This window comes from Lonchura striata, chromosome 4, assembly GCF_050655825.1.
Source record: "Lonchura striata isolate lonStrDom1 chromosome 4, ASM5065582v1, whole genome shotgun sequence".
In the NCBI taxonomy this organism is placed as follows: Eukaryota; Metazoa; Chordata; class Aves; order Passeriformes; family Estrildidae; genus Lonchura; species Lonchura striata.
In genome coordinates, this window is record NC_140706.1 from 59,039,679 (window position 1) to 59,064,962 (window position 25,284).

At 40.1% G+C, this 25,284-nt stretch overlaps 1 protein-coding gene across 6 annotated transcripts; it reads left to right on the top strand.

The window, feature by feature from the left end:
• The first annotated feature begins 535 nt into the window (after positions 1-535).
• Positions 536-24,778, top strand: PRKG2 (protein kinase cGMP-dependent 2). 6 transcript variants are annotated; one of them, XM_021549210.3, is made up of 19 exons: positions 536-685; positions 3,129-3,635; positions 6,313-6,479; positions 7,645-7,758; positions 10,463-10,568; positions 11,774-11,837; positions 12,461-12,538; positions 13,544-13,638; positions 14,403-14,471; positions 15,202-15,300; positions 16,225-16,375; positions 17,653-17,789; positions 17,950-18,039; positions 18,218-18,359; positions 19,153-19,316; positions 19,946-20,068; positions 21,023-21,085; positions 21,945-22,011; positions 22,864-24,778. In XM_021549210.3, exons 2-19 carry the CDS (start codon positions 3,142-3,144, stop codon positions 22,957-22,959), a joined length of 2,319 nt encoding a protein of 772 aa, XP_021404885.1. In that variant the 5' UTR covers positions 536-685; positions 3,129-3,141; the 3' UTR covers positions 22,960-24,778. The 6 variants fall into 6 exon arrangements, 5 of the variants coding, with proteins under 5 accessions (XP_021404885.1, XP_085434274.1, XP_085434272.1 ...); XM_085578148.1 differs by having other exon boundaries at positions 21,037-21,085; positions 22,864-22,998; XR_014954899.1 differs by having other exon boundaries at positions 21,037-22,011; positions 22,864-22,945.
• The last annotated feature ends 506 nt before the right edge of the window (positions 24,779-25,284 follow it).

A 25,284-nucleotide genomic window follows, 5' to 3' on the forward strand; every position in this document is an offset into this window, starting at 1 on the left:
CTTTGTCTGTTGTAAAATACTTTCATCCCTGGTTTGTCAGGCTGTTAGGGTAAACATCCCTTGGAGACAGATATTTTGAATCGATATAAAGATACGTGCTAGGAGAGCGCAGCCCTTGTGAAAGGCTGTACTCTACCAAGAGTCAATGTTGAACAAAGGCAATGCTCCATTCTGGGGCAAGCCCGATTGAAGATATATCCTAGGACATGGGCAAGCTCCTTGCAGGCTGAGCAGCGGCGTTTGAGGGTCAGTGCGAGAGAAAAGGGCTGCGGGATCCCTGCAGCTGCGTGCCCGGCAGCCGCGCCAAGACCCGCGCACGGAGCAGCAGAAAGCAAACAGGACAAACACTCGGCCACCTGAGCTGGACCCGCGTTACCTCTCTGCCAGCTGGGCTGCGCTGAGGAGCGCGGCTTCTCCCTGCCCACCTGGGACCGGGCAGCGGCGGCTCCCCACGCCCCGCACCGCTGCCGCTGCCCGGCGGGGACAGCCCGGCGGCCGCAGCCCCCGCAGCGCCCGCGCCGCCGAGGGAGGGACCGAGGGCGGGACGGGCCCGCTCCACCGCCCCGCCGCATCCCCCCCGCCGCCCGGCACGGGCAGCGGCTCCGTGCCCAGCCCGGCTCCGCGGGGAGCAGCGCTCCGTGCCCGCCGCCAGCCCGCCCCGGCCCCGGCCCAGCCGGGCACGCAGGTGAGGGCAGCCCGCGGCACCGGGCGGGCGGGGGCCGGGGAGGCCGGGCCGGGGCAGCTGCGGCCTCCCGGGGCGGTGCCGGGCTCCGGCGGGGCGGCGGGGCTGGCCCGGCAGCGCCCGCACCCCGCGGGCCTGCGGCGCACCCGGGCTCGGCTGGCGCCGGACCCCGGGAGCATCTCCCGAGCATCCCCGGAGCACCCCCCGAGCACCCCCGGAGAACCCTCCGAGCATGCCCGGAGCACCCCCCGAGCACCCCCGGAGAACCCCCCGAGCATCCCCGGAGCATCCCCCGAGCACCCCCGGAGAACCCTCCGAGCATCCCCATAGCACCCCCCGAGCACCCCCGGAGCATCCCCCGAGCACCCCGCGGCAGGCGCGGACACGTCCGTCTCTCCGGGGTGGGTTTTGGGTCTGTCCGGTGCCTGTCCCCGTCTGTCCAGTGACCCCAAAGGAGCGTGTCAGGTGCCCTGTAGGCAAACACAGAGCAATGAATGCCCTGTTGTGCTTTTTGTCTCCTGAGCTGTGGGTAAAGCTGGTGAGGAGCAAGGCTTTAAGTTTTCTGCTAGAATTGGGTACTGTAATGCTGAATTCCCAAAATCACCTGTCAGTCTTTTATTGATTCCTGCCACGTACATGAGTTTCCTACACAAGTGGCCAGTTAAGGGCACGATGTGGAAACAGATCTGTCAGATTTGATTGCTGTTCCGTTGTTCACTGACAATTAACTGTGCATATACAATGGGAAGACAGAAGCTGCTAACATTGTCACTCCAGTGAGGCTCATAGATTATGAACCTCAAATATCCCGCAGTAAACCTGTTCTGTTTCTGGGTACAATCCAAAGGGTTTTTCTATGCCTTGGGGCAGTCCCTCTGCCATACATAATTTTTAAGTGTATGGGATATCTTTTATTTCAAATGCAGTGACTACCACTGCATTTAGTAGCAGGGACTGCTACAGTGTGATGATGTGTTTCCCATAATCTCCTCTCTATATTGTAACTTTTAGTTTATGTTGATTGTTGTTTGGGGTTGTTTTTAAATATGGTTGCATGCTGAGCTGAGATCTTTGGTTAAGCCATGTGCAGTGACACACAGATCCCTCTTCAGAGTTATTTGGTTTGGTACCCTGATGTGAAATTTGTTTAAATTCTCCTCTACAGTACAGATTTGCCTTCTTTTCTGACGTATTGAGATGTCCCTGTTAACAGGCTGAAGCACCAGCTGTCAAAATGCATCTGTAAAATTGGCAAAAATTCAAAGTCACAATAAGCAATACAGAGCTGAGAAGAAAGACTATGTTAAAGAAAACTAGATTTGGAATGTGAGGTTCTTTGTCAGATCTTTCAGTTCTGACCCATTGAAGACTGTAAACCAGAACAGAGTTGTGCATCCCTTAAAAGCATGGTTATACTAACAAGTAAAAGCAAATTGTTGGAGCTTGTCTGATCAACATACCCTGTCAGGGCCATGTTCTTATCCAGTTCCAATAAAATGGTGAAGGAGATTATCTTAATCCACATCACTTATGGTTCAGCCTGAAAAAGGGGTCCTTCATCCATGGGGCAGATGAACAGCTACTTTGGGCCTGCTGATGCCTGACCACAACAACAGCATCATCCCTTGCTCCTCCTGAAATGATCCAATGAAACATGCCAAAGATTGTGTCCAAGGAAGAAGGTGGGTCCCTTCACTGCAAATCTGCTGAAGGCTGCTGGTTTGCAACAAGTGCTTTTGTAGCCATAGGTGTTTTCTGACAGGAGCCCAGGACCATTTTTTTTTCCTGGTCACTTTTCATGAGTAGCCAATGGAAGGGGGTAATTCCCCATAAAAAGATAATTGTTTCTTGACAGCTATAGCAGCTGTTACAGCAGTTGTACTAACAAATACGAGCCGGTTTTAGATGAGTAAGTGAGATGCAGAAATGATACCAGCTGCCTGTGTGTTAACACATACACTTACTAATCACATAACATTTATGCCATGCAGGTATGTACCCAATGGTCAAATTGGTCTGTCTATTAAATTAAATTAGTCTACACAATAATTAGTCCTCAATGGGGAAGTGACCCAGCTTTTATTCTTTGCTTCTAACAATTTTCTTGCTTTAGCAGTCAAGCACAAGCTTTTCTCCTTTGTACTGTTTTTTTGTCTTTGTTAGGCTGAAAGAAGCTTACACATCTCTTCAACTTACAAAAATGAAGTAGTAGCCAAGAGATCTTTTGCTTTGTTTCTACCACCCCTCCCTGCCTCTTCTCCTTGCCCTTTACTCTGCTGACTTGCAGGACTGGAGACGATGAAAGCAATCAGCTGTGTTTACTACAGTTGTATATGGCAAATTCAGCTGCCAGCTAATTGCTAAATTCACTGCTCAACATTCCATGACTTAATTTTATTCTTTCTTCAGGAATGAAATAAAACTGCAGATTTATTTTCCCACCTAGGTCTCTGGACAAAATGGGGAACAGATTAGTGAAACCTAAGCACCTGAGGCAGCCGAATAGGCATGTGGCAAACCTTGCTATTGGCTGTGCTGCCAGCCACAAGTTTCTGATGGACCCATGCCTAAGCATCAATGTGATCAATGGGCAAGCTGATGTCCTCTGCAGCAAGGTACTTGAACTGGAAAAGGAGCTGAAGAGAAAAGATCAGCAGTTGCAAGAGAGTCAACACCATGTTGCTGAGCTTCAGGAACAGCTGGCTATGCAGACTAAGGTCATAGCAGAACTCAGCAAGGAGCTTCAGAGCAAGTGCATACAGTTGAACAAGCTGCAGGATGTTATTAGCACTCAAGGAGAGCACTCTCTTCAGCCTTCTCCATTTAAAGTTTCTGCTGATAGGAGGAGAGGAGCCAAGGAAGGCGTATCTGCAGAGCCAACAACAGGACTGAGCGATTTGAGCAGGCAAACTATGTTTTCCCTTGAAAAAGCAACAGTCCGAAAGGATTCCAGGTGAGCTAATTTCAGAGGGCCTCTATGTTTGTCTTACAAGGTTATTACTTATAATTATATCCATGATAAGTCAGGATTAAAGTATTCATCTTTTTCATGTAGGCTTTGCAGATCGATTCTGGTTGAGTTTGTGTATTGTTTTAACCAAGAATCATCTGTGTCCCACAGACTTCCGATGAACAGCGGTGGGCAACCTCTGTATTTCGGATGAGAATCTTACAGTTTTTTGGGATTTATCTTTATTGTCAGCTTCCACCTTCCCTCCAGCTTCTAACAATCATGGAGAAAGAACTGAATCTTACTTGTTCCTCTTTGAATCCAATTACACTTTCTAGACTCTGACAGACCAGAAATCTCTTCGGTCAGAGCTGACCTTGCAGACAGAGATATCAGACTGGTATCCTTAAGCATAACTTAGACCCTCTTTCACCTTACAGTGTAGACATAACCTGAGAGTCTGTTTAGCATGGTGGTAGCCAGACTCTACCTGGACTTCAGCCAGTGACTTTAGTGCTTCAGATTCGTGAGGAGCTTTATTATTCATGGCATATCTGAGTCTTTACTATAGAAGACCTGAGAGTTATGAGGCATGTTTCCTCGTCCATCATGTCCAGCACTGCACCTCAGAGGGTGCCTCATGAATCAGAGAGGCTGCCTGAGTCACCACAAAGAGCTGAGAACTTCAGCTAGCTGTGTTTTTCCAGAGTAAGGGAACTGCATTAATATTTTATCACAAGTCCCTGGGTAGCTTAAATCATAGTTTTAAGAGTATGGTGTTTGTAACCCATTTGCTCCTTTTCTAGGGTGCCTTCAGAGACAAAATTGTAACAGCAGTGAGGAGAAAAGCCAGGAGAAGAGCCAGTGGATTAGCAAAGTGCAGCAGCCAGAACCAAAGCAAGTGTTGCAGCTTAAGCAATCCAAATGTAATGTCCATCACTTTTTGATGTTGTAGTCAAAGTATTATTTGATCTTCCAAATATTTTGGGAGCAAACATGTGCCAAAAAAAAGCACCACAAACCTGCACTGCTGTGCATAGCTAAGTTAGATAAGCCTGTGATATACATGCATTTGTGTAAGACCCCATCAGCTTGCTATTGAGACAGCCAAATGATGAAAGGCACAAACATTTGGTTTCCTTACCTGGTCTGTAAATACTGTAGCAGGTCAAGTTCAGGCAGTTCAGACATGTAAGAACAAGGTGTAATCTTCACTGTCTGCAGAATTCTGTGTGCTGTAATTAGCAAATACTGATCCATTAGCCTGATAGTGTCTGTAGGGGTGTTTGGAGTTGCTGCTACCAGTAGCTGCCTCGCCTTTACAGAGAAAGGACTTAATGCAGCCCTACTGCTGTGTAAAGTGACTTTACAGTGCTCCTTGTGAAAGGAGCTGCCTCATAAGGAGGGGAAGCTCCATGCTTCTTAAATTTGCATTGATTCCAGAGTGTCACCAGTCCTTTTTAGAAATATTTGTAAAACAAATGGCATCATTTGATGCTATTCGTATGGCAGGGGTTTGAGTGCCATGCTTTTGTTTGGTGTATCTCAGCATGGATTATTTAACTGAAAGTTTTAGAAACATAGTCTCCTCCTCTATAGTTCTGGAAGCTTTTGTGCTCATTTTATGTATTGGGTTATATGCAATTACTGTATTTTATTGCAGTATTGTACACATGATGCAGGCCAGGTTGAATCAAATTAGCAAGGTTGGTTTTAGATGAAAACTAAGTTAGAGCTTATATTCCAATAACCCTGTTGCTTTCAGCAGAAGGTAAGTTATGATTCCTATTTCTAAACGCAGTCCTCACCATAGCTACTTGGCTTTATTTTCCTGCATCATCTCATCACCTTTACTTATTTTCAGTCATTACATGACTAGTAACAATGTAAATGTATTTACGTGCCCTAGGTTTGTTCATTCCTGGATTGTCCTCAGAAGATTTTTCCCACATAACCTAGTTTTGATGACAACCTCCCATTGCTTTATGAATACAAACAAGAGGAGGCCTTAAATGCCTCAGAAATCTGTCAGAGTTTTGACTTTGTCAATATTAGGAGCATGGGGACTGAAGGCAGAATTTATCTTTCACTTCAACAGTAAAAGAAAACTATCAGCAGGGCCATAAAAGCCCCATCAATGCAGAAGTTGTTTAATTGCCTTTGTTTCTGGTGAGGATTTAAGGCACTGCTTTATAGGATGTCCTTGAGCCAGAACATACTCAAATCAATCAGAACCCATAGATTGCCAGAATGTATGTACGGCCTGCTTCGTTTCAGCTGGTTAGCCCTCATCCACAGATTCATTCATTGTTTCTTTTTCCATGTTTTCTCCTTCTTAAAATCCAACCACTGGGCTCTGCCACCAGCAGCTCCAATACAGAGAGTTCTTGTCTTTACACGCCACCCATTTATATAAATTTACTGCAACGGGAAGTGATGCAGAGGCTGTCTCAGGGAGCAGTGAGAACAAGATTGTTCAATGAGATTGTTCCACCAGGTGACTACAGCACAAACAATCCCCTCACTAACCAGGCTACCATCCCATAAGGTCTAAACAAGGCAGGCAGAGCGGTGTGTTAGAAATGAGAGGAATCCTCTTGAGAGGAATGAATGCTTGGTGAATAACAAACCCCAGCCATGCTGAGCATTTTAAACGTTGTGGTTTTTCATTTGCAACCAGTGAGAAGAAGCTTATCACAGATGCCCTGAATAAAAACCAGTTCCTGAAGAGACTGGAGCCTCACCAGACACGAGACATGGTGGAATGTATGTATGAGAGGACGTTCCAGCAAGGAAGCTACGTCATCAGACAGGGAGAACCGGGAAATCACATTTTTGTGCTCAAAGGTGGATATTGCTTACTTGTACAGCACACAAGTGCAAGAAACAGGAAAGGGGTTTGGAAGGTTTTGCAGGAAATCACAGTGAGGGTGTTTGTGCTCCCAAGTAATTTGTCCCTGTGGAGGGCAATGCAAGTTTTACCTATGACTTTTATGAAAGAGTGAGAGCAATAAAAAAGCACCTTAGAAACATGATTTAATGGTTTTTCATGACCTTTTTCATTTCTGAAAGCCCAGAGGGCAGCAGTTCCTTTCTAAGTGTAGCCAACCCTTTCTTCTCCAGAGGAAGAACAGGTATTATTTAAAATACAGAAAACTGCTCATAAGATACCAGTTTTCTGTGTATGGGAAATTTAAATATGATGTCTGCATTCATTGTTCTCAAAGCTGAGAGTTTGCTTTTTTTTTTTTTTTTTTTTTTTTTTTTTTTTTTTTAAATACCTGCTTGGCTTTTTCTGGTGAAAAAAAAAGCTTTAGGATAAGAAGGCTTTCCTAAAATAAGGCAAACAAGTCTGAAATCATTTGTGCTGACTGCTACTGTGCCTCAAATTGCTGATCAGCTGTAGTTTAACACCTGGAATTTGGTCCTATCAGCAATAAGGTCTTTCATCATTTCACCATTTAAAAAAAAGGGGGATTAATTCACATATTTCATCAACTAGGGAAGGTTTTTTTGGGGCTATAAACTGTGAAGTTCAGATTTTCTTTGACTTTTGATAGTAAAGCTCAAGAACAACTTCTTGAATGAAGATTTAACGTGCATTTAATTTTTATGCCCTCTCCATTGCACTGTGCATAGATATATATACTCATACATCTGTATGAAGAGATAAAAAATGAGCAATTTCTCCTGTGATCATTATTTTAAGGCTTCTTTCTTTACACCACACTGGAGTATCTGAACCACAAGTGAATGGTTTGTTATAGCAAAGCTTTATCCATCAGGATTTACAATGGCCCTCCTTTCCAGAGTACATCTGTAGATTAGCAGTAAATTAAAAAAAAGAAATCTTTACTGGTTTGTACGTGTGTTTCAAAGCACTTTTTGCACTATTACTCCCATTCCTGTGTTCCAGGGAGTGGCAAAGTCAGAAATATATTGATTTGTTTTCCATTTACTCTGTGCAGCTGAGCACAGGTTTAATAGCTATTATCTTGATGATTTTTGACAGAGGGCAGTCTGGAAGTCTTTCAGCAGAATAAACTACTCTCCTCAATACCTGCATGGACAGCGTTTGGTGAACTGGCCATTTTATACAACTGCACACGGACAGCTTCTGTGAAAGGTACCTGAGGTTAAATACAGCAACCTTGGTCAAAATGAAAACTGTGGGGTTTTTTGTGAGATCCCCATTATAGCCAGATTTTCTTTGAAATTTCCATTTAATAGATGTTTACATGTCTTGGTTATCTACAGTAAACTCATATTTTTTCCCTGAGGTCTTTCTTTTTGGTAACTCAAATAATACTATGCCATGAATGTCATTCCATCTTTGGCATAACCCTTGATAAACAATTAGGCACCTCCAAATTGTGCTGGTTAGCCTGATCTGTAGCATGCTAACAACTAGGACAGATTGTGTTTTAATTTTGGATGATTTAGTAGAGGTGGTGGTCCCTGGCTCTTATGTTCTTTTGTCAAATGCAGTGCTGAGGATGAAATTGCAGTGAGTTTGAAAGCATATGAGAACCATGGTGGTTTTAGTAGAGTGGGTACAATTCTAATTCAATTTAAAATATGCAGGAATTAGTTGCTTTTGCACTTCTTTTAGTTCTGTGTCATTGTTATGTTGCTGAGTCTTGCCTAGGTCCATTTGGGGACTGACCAGGATGGAGTTGTTAACTATTGCTCTGATACAAATATTCCTCTTCCTGCATAAGACTGGGTGTACATCCATTAAATACCCCCTGATTCCCTTTGCAACCTGCCATAATTGCTCTGTGACAAACAAGTGACTAAATATGGTTAAGTTAATCATTTTTCCTCTCTCCACCTTTTCATAAATAAGACTTTTGTTTGAAGACTAATTTCTGTTCTTGTCTAAATCTGCAGGGACTGTGCCACCAGTAAGTATGAAGAGTTCATGTTGACTTAAAAAGGAACAAATGGAATAAAACAAGTTGTTTGCTGTAAAAGCTTTTGGTCTTTCTTCCTGCATCCAGTTTAGGCACTTAATCGTTGCTGGCTTTGCAGATGGAAGTTATTACATGTAATCTGTTTTTGTTGCTGCCTGATAAACAGAACAGCATCAGTAATGTGATTATTTTTCTTACTAACATGCTGTTCTAATTGAATATGTTCCCTATTTTTCTTTTTTGCCTGCTGTATAGTATTAGCATTATAAAGTAGTGTTTCCGCATAATAAGACATCAAGCTGCTTTAGACCTTTGCTAGCATTAATTGGTTTTGAGGCAGGACAAGAATTGTCCAATTATGGACAAGAAAAGGTATTTGAGTACTTGCAAACACTGCAGAAATCCACCCCTCCCCAATAGCTTTCCTGTGATCCTTGTGGAGGAAGAGCAGTACAATGTCATAGCTGAATAATGAACACACATGTGAAACCTTTCCTGATGCTGGATCTCCTGACATCCTTTTCCTGCAGCCTTTGAAAACTCACAAGTGAAGGATTTCATCCAAACAGCATTTCAGTGGCTGCTGCTGCTCAGCATCATCTTCATTGGCAGTAGCTGTGTATGAAATTGGCAATGTGATTTACCCCTAGTTTCTGAATTTCTCACTTTTTTTAATCTCATCTTTGAGATTGCAGGCATTTTTCTAACTCTATAACTGCTTCATTTAGTTAAGGGGCCAAGATACAGGAAATATATTTGCAATAGGCTGGATACTTGCCATGTTTTCTTCATGCAAAGTAAACTGAAAGATGTTATCCAGGAGAGAAATAAAACCAAAGCATCTTTATTTTGTTTTGTTCTCCCATCCAGCATCCAAAAATTTTTGATCTATTTTGATAAATGGCAGAGCATATACATATATTGTGTACAATGAGAAATGAGTGTGCTACCTTTGAAACGTGGCATTTTTTGTTCCCTGAAAAAAATTATTCTATGTTGATGATAAATAGAGGAAATCAATTGTCCCAAATTTTTCTGTAAATTTTATCTCACAGAAAACACAGTTTTGTTCTTTCTTAGGGCAGAAAGAAAATTGCTAAATATGGTATAGCATCTTTAAAAAGAAGAGATTAAATTTAATAGAATCAACTTCTGTTTAGAAAAATAAGAACTGTTCTGTTGTGTCAATGATTGCACTCAGAGCATGATTAGTGGTTTGCATCTTTGATGCTGAATCCTGTGCCTGCTTATGGTATTAATAGTTTTATTATATTTTGAAAATGAGTCATTAATATTAATACATTAATATTAACACATAAATATTTTAATTACCCTTTGTTCCCTTATAGAATGGATAGTTTGGAGGAAAAGTGTGTGAGGATCACAGGATTAAATGAAATTAAATTTATTTCTTGATCTCTATTATTTGTATCTTAGTGCAGATAATTTACATACAATCTGAATTTGCATATAATCCGAATTAGAGTTTGATCCAAGGCACAGTATTTCATGACACAGGTTTTGGAAAACCAAGCCTGTTCTTATTTCTTTCAAATCAGCTTCTTTGCATTTTACAGCTTTTGACTGCAGTAGCTATCTGTGATTAGGATAGATTTTCCCACGTGTTCAGTCTGGTCATTTTTAAGGTTGCTCAGCCTATGGAATTGCATGGAAAGCCTTCCCTTGAGGAACCATTTGGAATTCTATTCTTTACTTTAGTAAGCATTGTTTAAGTGGGGATTGAATTCTTTTTAAAGTCTGATTACAATAGGTGCTGGATATTTTAAAATTCAGCCTTGGGCCTTGTGAAATAGCTAGTCTGTTTCCTGCCAAGAGCTGATGCTGTAATATCATCCATCAAATAATTTGAAAATATTGCTGATTTTGTTCTTTTTTTTGTTTGTTTTCTCAAAGCAATCACTAATGTTAAAACATGGGCACTGGACAGAGAAGTGTTTCAAAATATCATGAGAGTGACAGCACAAACCAGACAAGAGCAGTACAGAAACTTCCTTAGAAGGTAAATATGATGAAATTCTGTTTCTGATACTGCTTTGTGCTACTTACTAAGGTACAAAATAGTACTGTGCCTGTCTTGTAAACAGAGAGAAAAAGGGGCTCTTCATGCAAATATAGCCTCAAAACCCTGAATATTTGTCCTTTTTTTCCTTTTAAGATTCATAAGAGCATTTTTCCATTTTAATTATTTTTCTCCTACATCACACTAGAAAACTTCAATAGGTGCTTGAATGTCTTTAAGTAGTATAAATGTATGGGTCTAGAATTTCGAAAAATTTAATAAATAAAGTTTGGTAAATCCTCCAATGAGTAGTTAGTTTGCTGCTGGAGTAGATTAAGGAATATTCCTTATCCTTTGGAGATTTGAATATGAGATCTTCATGTCTCTCAACTTATGAACTAATTCCAACATAAATTACCAGGAAATCTGCAGAGTAAAATAATTCTCTCCTGCAGGGAATACTGGCAGTGGTGCCATGCTTCTCCTTAGGAAGATGGGGAAATTAGAGTTTCCAAACAACAATTAGCTGATGCAATATTCTATCTTTTAACACAGAATGACCATTCTGTTATGCCTTCAAATCAAGATGCCAAGCCTGGCCATGCATAGAATGGCTTGTGTATTTTCACACTCCTCCCCACCTTTGATTTCTATACACACTTCTTTGCTGATCTTAAATAGATAGAAATTTCTATAATTTCCTAACTTTTACAAGTCTAAGTGATCAGGGTAAAAGGTTTTTTCATTCTTACCAGCAAGTTCACAGAGCTTTTACTGATTTAGATTATCTAGCAATAGCTGCCCAAAGAGTACTGAATTTTTACCTTTGATTTAGCAGTCTCTGCACTGCACTTGAAAATATATTCTTGAATTGCTATAATGTCTTAGGTTTGTAATTGTTGGATTCTTTTTAAATCAATCCTTATGGCCACTAAAGTCCTTCCTCTCCTGAAGCACAAAGTTGATTTACAAACTGACCAATGTTTGCCACATTTCTAAGTGGTTTAAGTTTTGTTTATCTAAAAACCAGGATGAGAATGCTTGAACCTTCTAAATTAAGATTTAGTTGTATACTGTGTTCACCACTAGTTTAACTAGTTGTAAAATTTTACTGTAAAAATTCCATAGATGAGAAGACATAAAAAATTGTTATTGATAACTACTTTGGGTTGTGGGGCTTTTTTTGTTTGTTTGTTTTCTGAAAGTGTGTCCCTGCTGAAAAACTTACCTGAAGATAAATTAACCAAGATCATGGACTGCCTGGAAGTGGTAAGATATTGTTAAGTTTTTCTAAATAATATTCAGTATACTTCCACAATAACAAATAAAAAATAGAAAACAACCAAGGTTTTTTAATATGAGAGTGGTTTTGGAATGATCAGAGTTGAATTCCAGGTTGGCAGAAAATAATAACACTTAGTGACATAGAAGTAAGTTATATTTTTGGCATCAAAGGAGTTAAGCAAGTAGTTAAGAGGATTTGTAATCTATTCTTTATTAAGATTAAGTACAAAGTTGCTCTCCAGGACTCTTTTGGTAATCAAATTTACCTCTTTGTGATGTGGATATGTAATACTTTTATATCCCTTGGACCACATACACTGCAAAATGTAAGGGAAGAAGGCATTAGGTCCCCAGCACATGAATCCATCCAAATGTCTGTGTGCCTTAGGGCTGCATTTGCCAGCAGCCTTTGAAGATAAAGGCTTGATATATAACCAGAGCTGGGATTTTTTTCCAAGGACAGTGGTAACCATTTATTCTTTCCACATGGAGGCATGAAGTATATAGGAAGTTAAAGATCAGTGAAACATCCACATGTGTTAAGAACTCTGCAGAATAACCTTGCAAGATTTATTGGACAATATTTTCTCTCACTTGCCTCCCACCAGGAGTACTATGACAAGGGAGATTACGTTATTCGGGAAGGAGAAGAAGGAAACACCTTCTTTATAATAGCAAAAGGAAAGGTAAGGTAAAATAAACCTAAATTCTAAAATAACATGTACAAATACTTGTATCTCAAAAGCTACCTTAAGGGGTGTGGTCTTCAGTAAAAATGTTGCAGAGTGTTTCTGCACATGCTACGAAATTCACAAAATCGTTACAAAAGCCTGGAGCAGCATTGCAGAGGTTCAGGGAGCCTAATTTTTCATTCACAATGAACTCATGATATACTATTCTAATTAAATACATTGAACAATGTAATTAAATTGTGTACTGAAGCCTCTTGACTCTGTGGCACTGATGTAAAGCAAATTTTTTCGTGAATGACATTTGACCCCACATCTTCTCCTAGATGGCGCAATATCTGATGGGCAAAACATAGATTTGTAAAAAGTCTAAGTAATGGAGTCCCAGGCTTAATGCAGAATGGCCTTTGAGGTGTCTCAGAATCCTTTCACTTGTTAGTCCCAGGGGAGCAAGGCAGCAGCCTTTATCCCTCAGCTGATACCTTGAAGGCTGACACAGGACTCTAAAGAATTAAATCAGGAGACTTTTCCTCAATAACTTCCAGTTTCCAAAACATCTCTGTGTCTGTAGATATTCTAGTTTGTTTTTTTGCCAACATGGGCATCACCAGAATGTGCTACTGTAGAAGCAGAGGGGAAATGTTAGTTAATGCTTTTGGAGTGCTGCCTATTTTGCTGTGGGAACTGAAGTATTTTTCAGTCTTTCATTAAAATGTGACTTATCCTGCTCTGTTTCAAAAAGAATGAGGAGAAAATGTTGAGAGGTTGCCAATAATTAATATATTCCTTCTTCTCAGCAAAAATCAGAGAAGGGTCAGGGAATGTTTGTGTGTAATTTTTGAGAGGAGGGGTAACAATATATATCTTATATATATAACAATATATATCTCTTTCTGCAGCATTACTGAGTTTAAGACATTTCTCAAATACAGAGAAAAAAAGTAAAATCATGCAATACTTTGAAATTTTCCCTTACAAAATTTTTGCTCCTGTACTTTGCAGGTGATAGTTACCCAGAGTACTACAGACCACTCGCAGCCTCAGGTGATTAAAAATCTACACAAAGGAGATTACTTTGGAGAAAAGGCTCTCATTAGGTTAGTTCACACTGTCTGATTCATTATAGGTAGGATTTCAATTGTCCCATCACTGTGTGTCAGAGTCTACAACTCATGGCTGTTTTGAATACAGTATTTCTTTTGATTGTGAAGTCAGTAGATGAAGGTATTGACCAAATTTGTATTAATGACTTGTGGGGTTGCAGAGAGAGCTTGAAAGTTTACACTGGCATCTACATTCAGTTTTCCCTCCAGAAGTCAAATTCTGGCTCTCTGCATTGTGGCTTAATAATTGTTAATATTCCAGTAAAAACTGTGGTGAGAACTTGTGCCAGGTTGTAATTGCCAGAATGGATCAGGTCCATTGTGACTGGAATGAGCTCCTGTTTCCTTTGCCATGGCAGTAAGAAACAGAGAAGGAGTCACACGGTACATATTTACATGTAGAGAGTAGAGAATCACTTGGGTTTTGGAACATTTTATATCCAAGGATCACTTTAGAAATAAGTAGTAAATCCTGATTTAGTGATAATTACATCTCACCTAATTTCTTGGAAGGTTGCTAAAGGATGTTGTGATCCAAACCCTATTGAAACTGGAAAAAAATACTGTGCTAGACCATAATAATGACTAGTAAAAGGCTAAATTTTGTATTTGATTCAGCAGCATTAATCCAGGTAAAGGCTGCAGAGCCCTTTGAGGAGTTTCACCTAGAGCAGCTGTGACCTTCCATGAGTGCAGTGGGAGGTACTTTGAGGATTTTGACATGCTTCTGAATTCCCCTAATGCATTTCAATTCTCAGTGACGACGTCAGATCAGCAAACGTTATTGCAGACGAGTACAACGTGGAGTGCCTCGTTATAGACAGAGAGTAAGTACCTTATACTTTCATAAAAGATTTGCATCCCCTTTCAGTAGGTTAACGTGACTTTCAGTGGGTTAATATGACTTCACTGTAGGCAAAACAATGTTTCCTTAAATGAATCCTGAATGAGTGGTTGTGCTTTAGGAATACTGATGAAGACAGGCTGACAGCAGGTGCCAGAGCACAGAAGCTTAAGAGTAGTTTAGAGTTACTCTTTTCTTTCTCTCCTTGTAGTCGTGATTTTTATCCTGATCTCCTGGGACAGAGGTTCCTGAGGCCTGTTCTTGTCAGTGAGGACCAATGCAAAGAGAGCATTCAGTAACTCTGCCTTCTCTGTCACAAGTCCCTGCTCCATCTAGTAATCGGTCCACATTATCCTTTGTTTTCATCTATTTACTGATGTATTTGAAGATGCCTTTCTTCTTGTCCTTGACAGCCTTGGCCAGATTAATTCCAGGTGGGCCTCAGCCATCCTTGTCTCTTTTATATTTATCCTGACAATCTCTCTATATTGTTCCAAGTAGCCTGACCCAACTTCCATCTCCTGTATGTTTTCTACTTAAGCCTGAGTAAGTACAGGAGTTCTTTATTTCTCCACATAGGTCTCTTGCCCCCGTTGCCAGATTCCTTGATCATTTCTTGAGCCTAAAGGAAGTGATCATTGAGTATCCACCAACTCCTACTGGGTCATGACTTAAATGTTCAGCAGTTTATGATGTTTCCTTTGTGGTTTTAGGACATTTAATCAGACTGTTGGAACTTATGAGGAGCTGCAAACTTACCTGGAAGGTTATGTGGCCAATCTGGCCCAGGCTGATGAAAAGCGACATGCAAAGTAAGTCAGATCACTTGTTTGCTACACCTATAATAGGTAATCATAAAAAAGAGTCATAGATACATAAGTAAAATCATGGATGGTAGTTGAAGGAGATGGACCCCTAGGAATGACAGCAATTGCTGTAATAAAATGGTCTGGCTATGCTTATGGAGCCCAACAAACTTTTTCTGATACAAAGATTACATAGAATCTCAGGGTATTGCCTTCCAAACAAGAATTCATTCTATTCCTGGAAAACTGAGCACAGGAAAAAAATGATGTTTTGCTCAAATAGATTTTGCATTTTGATGATAAGTTCTTTGACTGGTTAAAAACCCCTGAAGGCCAACTTTAACTCCAGGTTGAGTTAAGGAATCTGTATTACTGTGCTAAAAATTAAATGCCATTTCAAAAAGAAAGAAGCAGACATAAAGAAAGTTTATTTTTAATGTTTCAGTGTAGCACTGATAGTATTATGTCTACTCTTAGCTGTGGGTCACACTTTTACTTTATGTACCTTTGGTTTCAGTCTGAGCTCTGCTGGAAGGTTAGCAAAGTGTGTTTTTCCTTTGTTTAGAAATATATCTGCATTCTTATTTCTGATAATTCTACTGGAACTGGTACACATTCCTTCAAGTATTACTTCTCTAGCTTGGACTGCCCAAACTTTGGCAGCTGCCCACCTCAAAAGGAATCTCACCAGGGATCAGCTCTTGCTAAAATTACTGTCAGTTCTACTCAGTGAATTTCAGTAGCATTTTTCTTCTTATTTATTTCCATAGGATTCTATTAAGACTCTGTTAGGAAATAAGAAGGGTTTTCTTTCCTCCTTCTCCTTTCCCACTTCCCCTTTCTTCCTCTTCCATTTCCTTTCCCTTATATAGGATCATTAAATGTAATGGCAAGGAAAAGCACTAACCTATGTTAATTTTCTTAATGCAGAGGAAGATCCTTCTGTGGACAGTTGGCCAAAGAGGTGTCTTTGGAGATGATAGAGCTGAAGGAGAAAGTAGCCCAGTTCCCTCCTTCCCCATTCCAGAATTTAGAAATTGTCACGACTCTGGGTGTTGGTGGGTTCGGAAGGGTTGAGCTTGTAAGAGAATGTTTTAAAATTATTCATGTAGATCTCGGTCTTGGATGATTGATTTAGCCACTGAATAATGTGAAGGATTTTGGTATTCTATGTGCTTGTGCCCTTCAGGCAGAAATAATTCTCCATAAAGCAATGCATGGTTAAAAAAAGCATTTCAGGACTTGGGTGTTCAAAGAAGTAAATGCATTCTTGTGTGCCTCCATCTCCTGTTAAAAGTACCTTCCTGGTCACTAAACACAGTCATCAGTTTGTACATGATGGAGTTTATTTGGAGTTTACATATGTGCCTATATTATGTCCCCTGAATGACAGGCCTTTTTCCAGGAATTGGCCTGGATCTGGAGCAGTGTGAATGGCACCACATAGTCTGTGCTGGTGTAGTAGAACTGCTTCTGTATGCCCCACAGCAGCTCCAGCCAGCGTGAGCTATCTCTGAGCTGTGTTCACTGGGATATTTCCAACAGTTTGTAATGGCTCTTTTGAGTCATATTCAGTAGCATGATCAGCTGTGCTTCTGAGTTACCGAGAGCTTCATTAGCCCAAAGCCTTAAATTCCACTCGCCTCTGGCTGAGCTGCAAACATCTGACAAAAACCTGAATGCTTTTTGTGCAGGCTGCTGAAGGTAATGGTAAATTAAAGGAGACTGTGCTTTTAGTGAAGTCAATAATCCTTTACAGTAGTTAGACCATCAAGTGTTACATTCTGATCCATGCTTCACAAAAAAAATCCACACTGGAATTCTACTGCAGCATCTGAATACTAAGCTAAAAATCGAATTCTCATCCAGCTGTAGAACACAGATATCTGCTTCCTTCATTTCCATGAGGCCCTGTTTTGACTTCCATCTTTTTATTGCATATTGGATAATATTTCAGTGTAATGAGAAATCATTTGTAAACATTCTTCCTAAACTGCCTCTCCTTTTTGTTCATTTGTATTATGCTGGTGATTAGAAATCTTAAATTGAAATTCCCACTGTGATATAAACTCATTGTAATATGTAGTATCTATCCAAGGTGCTGCTATCTGGTATATATAAAATGAACAGAGGGAATATTTCACTTTACAGAGGGGACTGGGAAGCTAAAATATCTGATGCTTTGCTTAAAATCACACATAACAGTTCTGCAGAAAATCTGGAATTTGTCCCATGTTACAGCCATCAATTTCAGCCCTGTGCTGTGTTGAAAAAGATGGATATCAATGTATCTACTGAGAATGATTTAGTAAAACATCCTTTCTTTGCCTCATGTGTTTTCATCCTTTTTATTCACAGGTTAAAGTTAAAAACGAGAACATGGCTTTTGCTATGAAATGTATAAAGAAGAAACATGTAGTGGACACCAAACAGCAAGAGCATATCTATTCTGAGAAGAAAATCCTTGAGCAGATATGTTCTCCATTTGTTGTCAAGTAAGTTGAGCATAAGGTTCCCTTGATTTTGTCCTCTGGCTGACCCCTGGGGCAGCACTACTAGGAATGGGGTTTGGCACACATGAGTTCTGGAGGGAAGACACTGCAAGTTTCACTTTTTCTTTTTCTTTTCCTAAATTGCTGCTGTTTGTCTCCACAGGCTGTATCGCACATTCAAGGATAATAAATATGTGTACATGCTCCTGGAGGCTTGCCTTGGAGGGGAATTGTGGAGCTTGCTGAGGGACAGGTAACAGCAAACACAGCATAACCTTGTCCTTTATAGTCAGCCCCATGTGGCTACTGAGTAGGTTCACCATTCAATAAAAGATGTTTGGTTCAGTTTGGTTACTATTCTGGTTGTTACATATTATCTGGTTAATAACTGAGGTGTTTTCAGCGCTTGATTGTGATTATTTTTGTTCCAGAGGCAGCTTTGATGAATTCACCACAAAGTTTTGTGTTGGGTGTGTGACAGAGGCTTTTGACTATCTGCATCAAATAGGAATTATCTACAGAGACCTGAAGCCAGAAAATTTAATTTTGGATGCTGAAGGATATATAAAATTGGTAAGATGTAATCAATTGTAATGTTATCCTTTTGTGCCTGTATCCTGTTTCTTTGCAGGGGGGGATATAAATAGCATGTAATTATAGAACCAGGATCTTGGAGTGCAGTAACTCTTGTGCTTCAGCAGAAAAGAGGGAAGGCTTCTCATTACACAATGAGAAACAAAGACATTGCAAAGCCACTGCAAGCCTTGGACAAACTGGGGAATTGCAGCCTCTGAGAGCTCTTGCCACAGTATAAACAGCAAAAGAAAAAATTCTCCCAGCAGTCAGTTTTATTGTAAGAACAGAAACCGCATTTCCCAGGTGCAGAATTACCTCCATGTCCAGCCTCATACAATCACAGGTTCAACATTCATTGATTCAATATACAGTCATAGGTTCCCTCTCTCTGTAGAACACAGAAAAGAACTCCCGCCATGCTTTACTGTGACCATGAGATGTGCAACAAGAATACCCTTCAGGGAGCTTGAAATATCCATTCTGAAGACAATGAGCAACCCACTGCTTTCCAGGGACAGTAAATCTCATATCCTCAAGAAAATAATGGATTATTCTCCCCAGAAGGAAAACTATTCAGAAAATTACTTGTGATAATAAATGTATCTGTTTTATAACATTCAGTAATCCAGTGGAATTACCTCTCTCTCCTTCACAACTACACTGTGTGGTTGTTCTAGCTGTAAACTAGCAAATGTGGGATCTTTGCAGGAGGTGGGGAAGCAATTAAGACCTTAAGGCTTCCCAGTGCAAAACTCTTCTGCATTATACAGTATATGTTGATTTTTATCAGGTTGATTTTGGATTTGCAAAGAAGATTGAATCAGGGCAGAAAACCTGGACGTTTTGTGGAACCCCTGAGTATGTTGCCCCTGAAGTCATTCTGAGTAAAGGCCATGACTTCAGCGTGGATTTTTGGTCCCTTGGGATTCTTGTGTATGAACTCCTCACTGGCAGGTAAGTGCCTCCTATTCAAAGTTCTTACCTAGTTTGTCTGCTATTAGAAAGTTTTCCAAGGTTATTTTTAGACAGCCTTGCAAAATGATACTACTTTATGCATGTCTCACCTTCCATCATTTCAGAAATGTCACAGACCAAGTGGGTTACATATTCTCAGTTCTGGTTTATCCAGGCACAAGCTGTAATTGGCAGGTGTAGGGCTCCTGTAGCTGCTGCTGATGTTTCCTGTGAGGAACAAGTGACAACAGACTGTTCTCTTCCCCATTAGTGGGTGATGGGGTGCAGTGGGGTGGGTGAGCTGGAAGCAGGGCTCTCTCTTTAGCTCCCTGCACACTCCCATGACAACTCTTTGGGAATGCTCAGTGGCAATACAAAGTGGAAGCTTCTCTGAGTTAGGCTTAAAGGGACACATGCTCATGCATTCTACCTGGTACCTACAGGAAGCTTCTCAGCTTCAAGCCTTTCTATTATCTTAGACAGGATGAAAGGGTGAGGGTTGGAAAAGTGGGAAGGTGGTTTTTTTTTCCGTATTTCTTTCTATTTTCTCAAATATTTGCTTAGATAAGTAGTGGCCACATCTGCTCTTGCCAGATGTTCCATTTATCAGTGTTGCTTTCCTTTTCAAGCCCACCATTCTCTGGGGCTGATCAAATGATGACATACAATTTGATCCTCAAAGGCATTGAAAAGCTGGATTTTCCTAAAGTCATAACAAGGCGACCTGAGGATTTGATCCGCAGACTCTGCAGGTAGGATGGGCAGTTTGGGGCAAAACCTGAGTGTAGAGAGATCTTTTATGACTCAGACTGAGCATTGAATTCCTGACAACCTCATTTGGAATTGTTATGCATGGCATGGTCTATTCTGATTGAATTCAGTATGCATTGCATGCCCCTGAATGTGTCACACCTCTGAGTCTGCAGAGGCAGCAGAGGCTCTGGGCTTTCTCTGTAGCTGGGAGTTTTTTTTTCTGAAACACATCTTTGGGAAAATTTATTAACTGGGGGCTGAAGAAAGAGCTAAGGAATTTGATTTTCAAATCAAGCACATTGTTAAAAAAAAACATCTTCCAAAATTACTTAGGCATATAGATTCTACAGAAAACATAGGCACTTAAAGACTGGCTTAAATTCTTTAGAAAATGTGCAGAAGGTGGTATTTCAAAAGGACCAGCCTAACCCAGTGGCCTGCACAACCTCTGGCTGGTAACTCTGACTTTGTATTCCCAACTCCTGTGGGATTTCATCCATGGCACCGGGAACAGTATTCAACATTCTTGTGTACCACAATTGGAAAGATCTTTGTGGCTGCAAATTTTGATCTGCCTCCTTTTGTAACCCAGACCTGCTGGGCAGGAAAAAAAACCAATGTGCAGATAAAACTCAGCAGCTGATTTCCCTGTGCTGCTTCTCACAGCTGAGTGACACTGTTTTGGCTTTCTAGAAGGTTTCTCCATCCTCAGAAAAAAAGGAGCAGTGAGCAACACCTCATTATATCTCCTCATGAAGCTACATGTTTTATGCAAGCTGCATTTCTGGCCACATGTTTTATGCAAGCTGCATCCCTGTGCAACCATTAAATGCAAGCAGTTAGGACCTATAAATGGTCTTTAAAAAATAGGACTATTTTATATATTCTTATTATTTTTCTTTTTTTCTGTTTTTTTTTCTTTTTTTCTTTTTTTCTTTTTTTTTTTTTTTGAGGCAAAACCCTACAGAAAGATTAGGCAATTTGAGGAATGGAATAAACGACATCAAGAAGCACAGGTAAGCAAAAAAGACTTCCAAGAAAAAAATTTGGGGCTTAATTTTAAATATTTTTAGTATGCTAGAACCCAGACATAAACTCATAGACATCCCTGTTGCTCTTGAGTATTTTTGCAACTATAGCAAGCAACAATATGAATGTAAATCCTCAGCATGATTATCTAGAAATTGTAATTTTTTTACTGGTTTTGCTGCAGGTTATTGATGTAGGAGCTTAATTCAGTTCTCAGAGAAATTGATGCCAATTCAGTATCTGCCTCTCAGACCTCCCGACCCTTCAACATTTGATTTTAAAGAATGAGTAGCTAAGGGCTCCAGAACGATAATTTTAGGGGGTTTGTCCTCTTTCTTGTAACAAAGAAAGTCTTTCTCATAATGATTTTTTCTAATGCAAGTCTTTCTTCTAACAAAGAAAGTCTTCTGTAAATTAAACATTTTCTGCTTTCTCTTTTTATCTGAGTTGTTTCTAAGCCCTACACTTTGTACTTGTAGAAAGCAGTTCTTCAATTTTTCTGCTTGTTTTCTTCTTCTCATGCTGTAAAAAGGGTGGCATTCCAAGGAGACACATAAGTCTCTGCATGGCTGTGTTTCTGCATTTATTAACCTGCCTGTCTGTGCACCTCCTCCATACAGAAGTGCCAAAGTTCCTGGTGGTCCTGAAGCTGCCCCTGCCTTGTATGGCAGCGATGGTGCTCAAGATTCCTCCTTCTAACTGTGTTGTTACAGGAGCTGGCATGGAAAAAGCTTCTTATAGCCCCTGTTCACGTGATTTTTCAGCTCTTTGTGGTATAACGTCAGAAAAGAACTTGTCTTTCTCTTTTGGTCTCTCCCTGTCTGTCTTTCATCTCTTTTTAATCAGGTGGTTGAGTGGTTTTAACTGGGATAGTCTGAAAGTGAGGAAATTAACATCGCCTTTAAAAAGAGAGGTATTGGCTTTGGTTTTCAGTATCATAATGCTTTACTAACACAGCTGGGCTACAAAGGAGAACTGATGGTGATAGCAAAATTTCCCAAGGACACATTTAAATTATTACAGTTCAACATTTTTTGTGAAAATTGAACAAAAGAGAGACAGAAAGCAATACGTAACTTACAATCAGTTAAGTAATGGAAATATTATTCTGCCTGTGTACTTTGCATTATATTTTCACCACTACTAGAACAAAATGATGTTTGGTCAGAAACTAATATTGAAAAAATATATCTCCCTTGGTAATGGGCACATTATTAAGATGCACTGTTCATATTACTGTGAAGAGCACAAATTCCTGTGTTCTCCTACTACTGAGCTCCAACACATCCTTGAATAAGATCCCAGTTTTAAATGGTCTATTTGGTTTTGCCCTAAAATGAAAAAAGACTAAGGATAAAGCATTTGAAACTTACTTTGATCTTAATTTGAAACAAAAAGTAATTCTGAGGTCTGCTTTGAGTGGCTACCCCATGAGTGTAGATTTAGTCTTAAATAGCATTCAAATTGTACAGTGTGGCCCAGTTTTCTTACTGAATTAACAGGGCTTTGAATGAAATCAAGGATTTTATATTTGGGAAGTCCTTTTGTACAAGAAGGCTAATGCCACTGTCCTGTTGTATGATGTAATTACTGGAAGTATTTCTTTTAAAGAATGAAGAATTGCATCCATTGAAAGACATCATCTTTATCATATTAGCCTTTCATTTCCATGTTGGGAGCAACAAAAATCATGCATAATCAGTAGAGAATATTTTTGAAAGATACTTTCTGAAATACCCTCTTGTTTGTGTTTTCAATGTCCTAGTTGTCTGGACCAACTGATTACAGCTACTTTGACAGCTATCCACCTGAAGTGGGAAGCCCTCCAGATGAACTTTCAGGCTGGGACAAGGATTTCTGATCATTTTTTCTTCTGGCACATTTATAGAGACTCATAGGCATCAGTTCTATCTTGTTTCTTGCTTAAAATGAAGTTACACAAAATACACAGCACTCCTTGAAGAATAGAAGACAGTACAGAACCAGAACTTGTTTGGATCATCCACCAAAATCTGTGCATTTTATAGCAAGGGCATGCATTCAGTCAGCAGATGTAAATAACCTGAAATTTTTTTTTTTTTTTGATACACAGTGTCTCTATGAACATTTTCCAGATACCATTGATTGGATCTATGATTTTGCCACTAAAAATAACACTAGCTGAAATTTTGGTATTAGCAAGGTTACCATACATCTTTTTTTGGGTGGAGAGGATGGGTATTAGAAGCCAACAGTTGTCAGTAGCTCAAACTATAGGCACTTATTTTTCTTTTTCTCTGCTGTGTTTCACTTTCCCCCCAAAATGCCCTGTATTGCATTGATCCAGAATTGTGTAGAAAAGAGAATTTTACTGGATTTACTGAATTTACTGAAAGAATTTACTGAAAGGTTAATTTGATTTAGCTACAGCTAAAAGGATCACTGTGTAAGCTACCTGCCTAAGTTTTGCACTAGCTGGATATGTGAGACTGGTCAAACAAAAAGGTATATGCATAATAGAACTTGCCTAGAGAATCAGACTGTGGTGTGCATTTCCCTTACTGCTTCAAAAGCCATGTGCCTTTCCTAAAATGTTTGCTTTTGTGTAGTGTGAAGATAAAATAGATGGACAAAAAGCTTTTACCTTGCAGAGAAAAAATGCAGACGGATGTTGTGCATTCGTGGCTTATTTAACGAAAATTCTATGTTATGAACCTCAGCTGCTGTTGAAGTAGGGATGTTACTGGGTTTCATGTTGGGTTTATGGGATGATTGCATCTGCAGCCACTGCTTGGATTTATTTCAGCTCCTGCTGAGACCAAATCCAATCTAAATTTCCGGACTGAAGCTGCCGCAGCATTACCGCATTTCACACGCTGGATGGAAAACCTCCCGGGCAACTCCTGTGTGCTCGGGGTTTAGTTACCCATGGCTGCTGGATCATCTCCCTAGCTGCTGGTCATGACTTCTCCCACTGGGAAGGGGAAAATGAGGGAGGGAATGCCTCAGGGGCAGTTCCATGGTTTGTTACATGATTATAATTACTTTTCACTGGGGGGTGACTATTGCTTTGACAGCAAATCAATTTAAATATTTTGCATAGCCTTCAGCCTGAATAAAGCAATAGAATATTTTCCATTGAATTTAATGAAGGTTGGATGGAGCCCTTGAAAGAAGACACTACATATTTAGCTGGTTTTGTTTCTCTGCCTGTTTGCAAATTATTATGGAAATTTGCAGCCAGCAAAGCCTGTGCAAAGTGGAATCAGAGAGGGTGGAGCAGAGGCTGTAAGCTGAGACCCTAGATGGTTGCAACTTAACTTTGTTTAGTAATACCAAAGACTAAATTTTATTTTCAGGATTTAGACAAAGCACTAGCCATTATGTATTTGTGTTTTTCTGTGCATCTGTCTTTCTCTCATAAATGTTTTTATTACAGTCAAAATAATATTGTGCCAAGTTTTATAAAAAGCTTTTGAATGTATTTTTCCATTGTATTTATATGTAGTTTCCTTACATATATATATATAATATATATATGGGGGGGTATATATATGTTTTTTAAGTGAAAAATTATCTGTATGATAAGTTTAGTGCAGTTAGCATTAAGTCTGTGCAGCTGTGGGACATATTTCCTTTATACAGTTTAACATAGCTTGTTTGTCTGTGTGCAAATAAAGTAAGCTTATAATGTAACGAGATGAACATTAACTTTTTACAAGCACATTCCATACAGCAGTCCAGATTCATAGACTCAATTTATACTTCTTGTCTACATGATTCGGAAGAGACTGAGGCAGAAAAGGCTACCCTGAGAGAAACCCACTAATGTAATTTCTTGCAGCATGTCATCCTCTCTGATTCTGTTTTCCCTAGTGGATGTTGAGAAAATGAATGTATGAGAAGCTGCAATAAATGAGGTCACAGATTATTTTGTACTTACGTAGAGTTCCCATGTACATTCAATTCATTCTAGTTCTGGCATGTATGCAGTTGACTGAGGGGAAGTTTTCCAGAAACAAGCAGAAGCTGATACAGCAGAGATAAATATTATTCGACCTCACACCATCTGTCTTTGACAGACAGATGTGCTTCAGACTTCAGCTCAATACCAGTGGAGTTATGCTGATGTAAAACAAGGGGATGGCTAAGTGAGTCAGGCTCAAGTAGTGTCACAGTGCAGGAGATCATGGGAGAATTGAATGGA

Coding starts and splice junctions, on each gene's coding strand:
- PRKG2 (XM_021549210.3), top strand. CDS start 3,142: ATGGGGAACAGATTAGTGAAACCTAAGCACCTGAGGCAGCCGAATAGG. Junction 11,838..12,460: donor TCATGGACTGCCTGGAAGTG/GTAAGATATTGT, acceptor GCCTCCCACCAG/GAGTACTATGACAAGGGAGA. Junction 14,472..15,201: donor TGCCTCGTTATAGACAGAGA/GTAAGTACCTTA, acceptor TTGTGGTTTTAG/GACATTTAATCAGACTGTTG.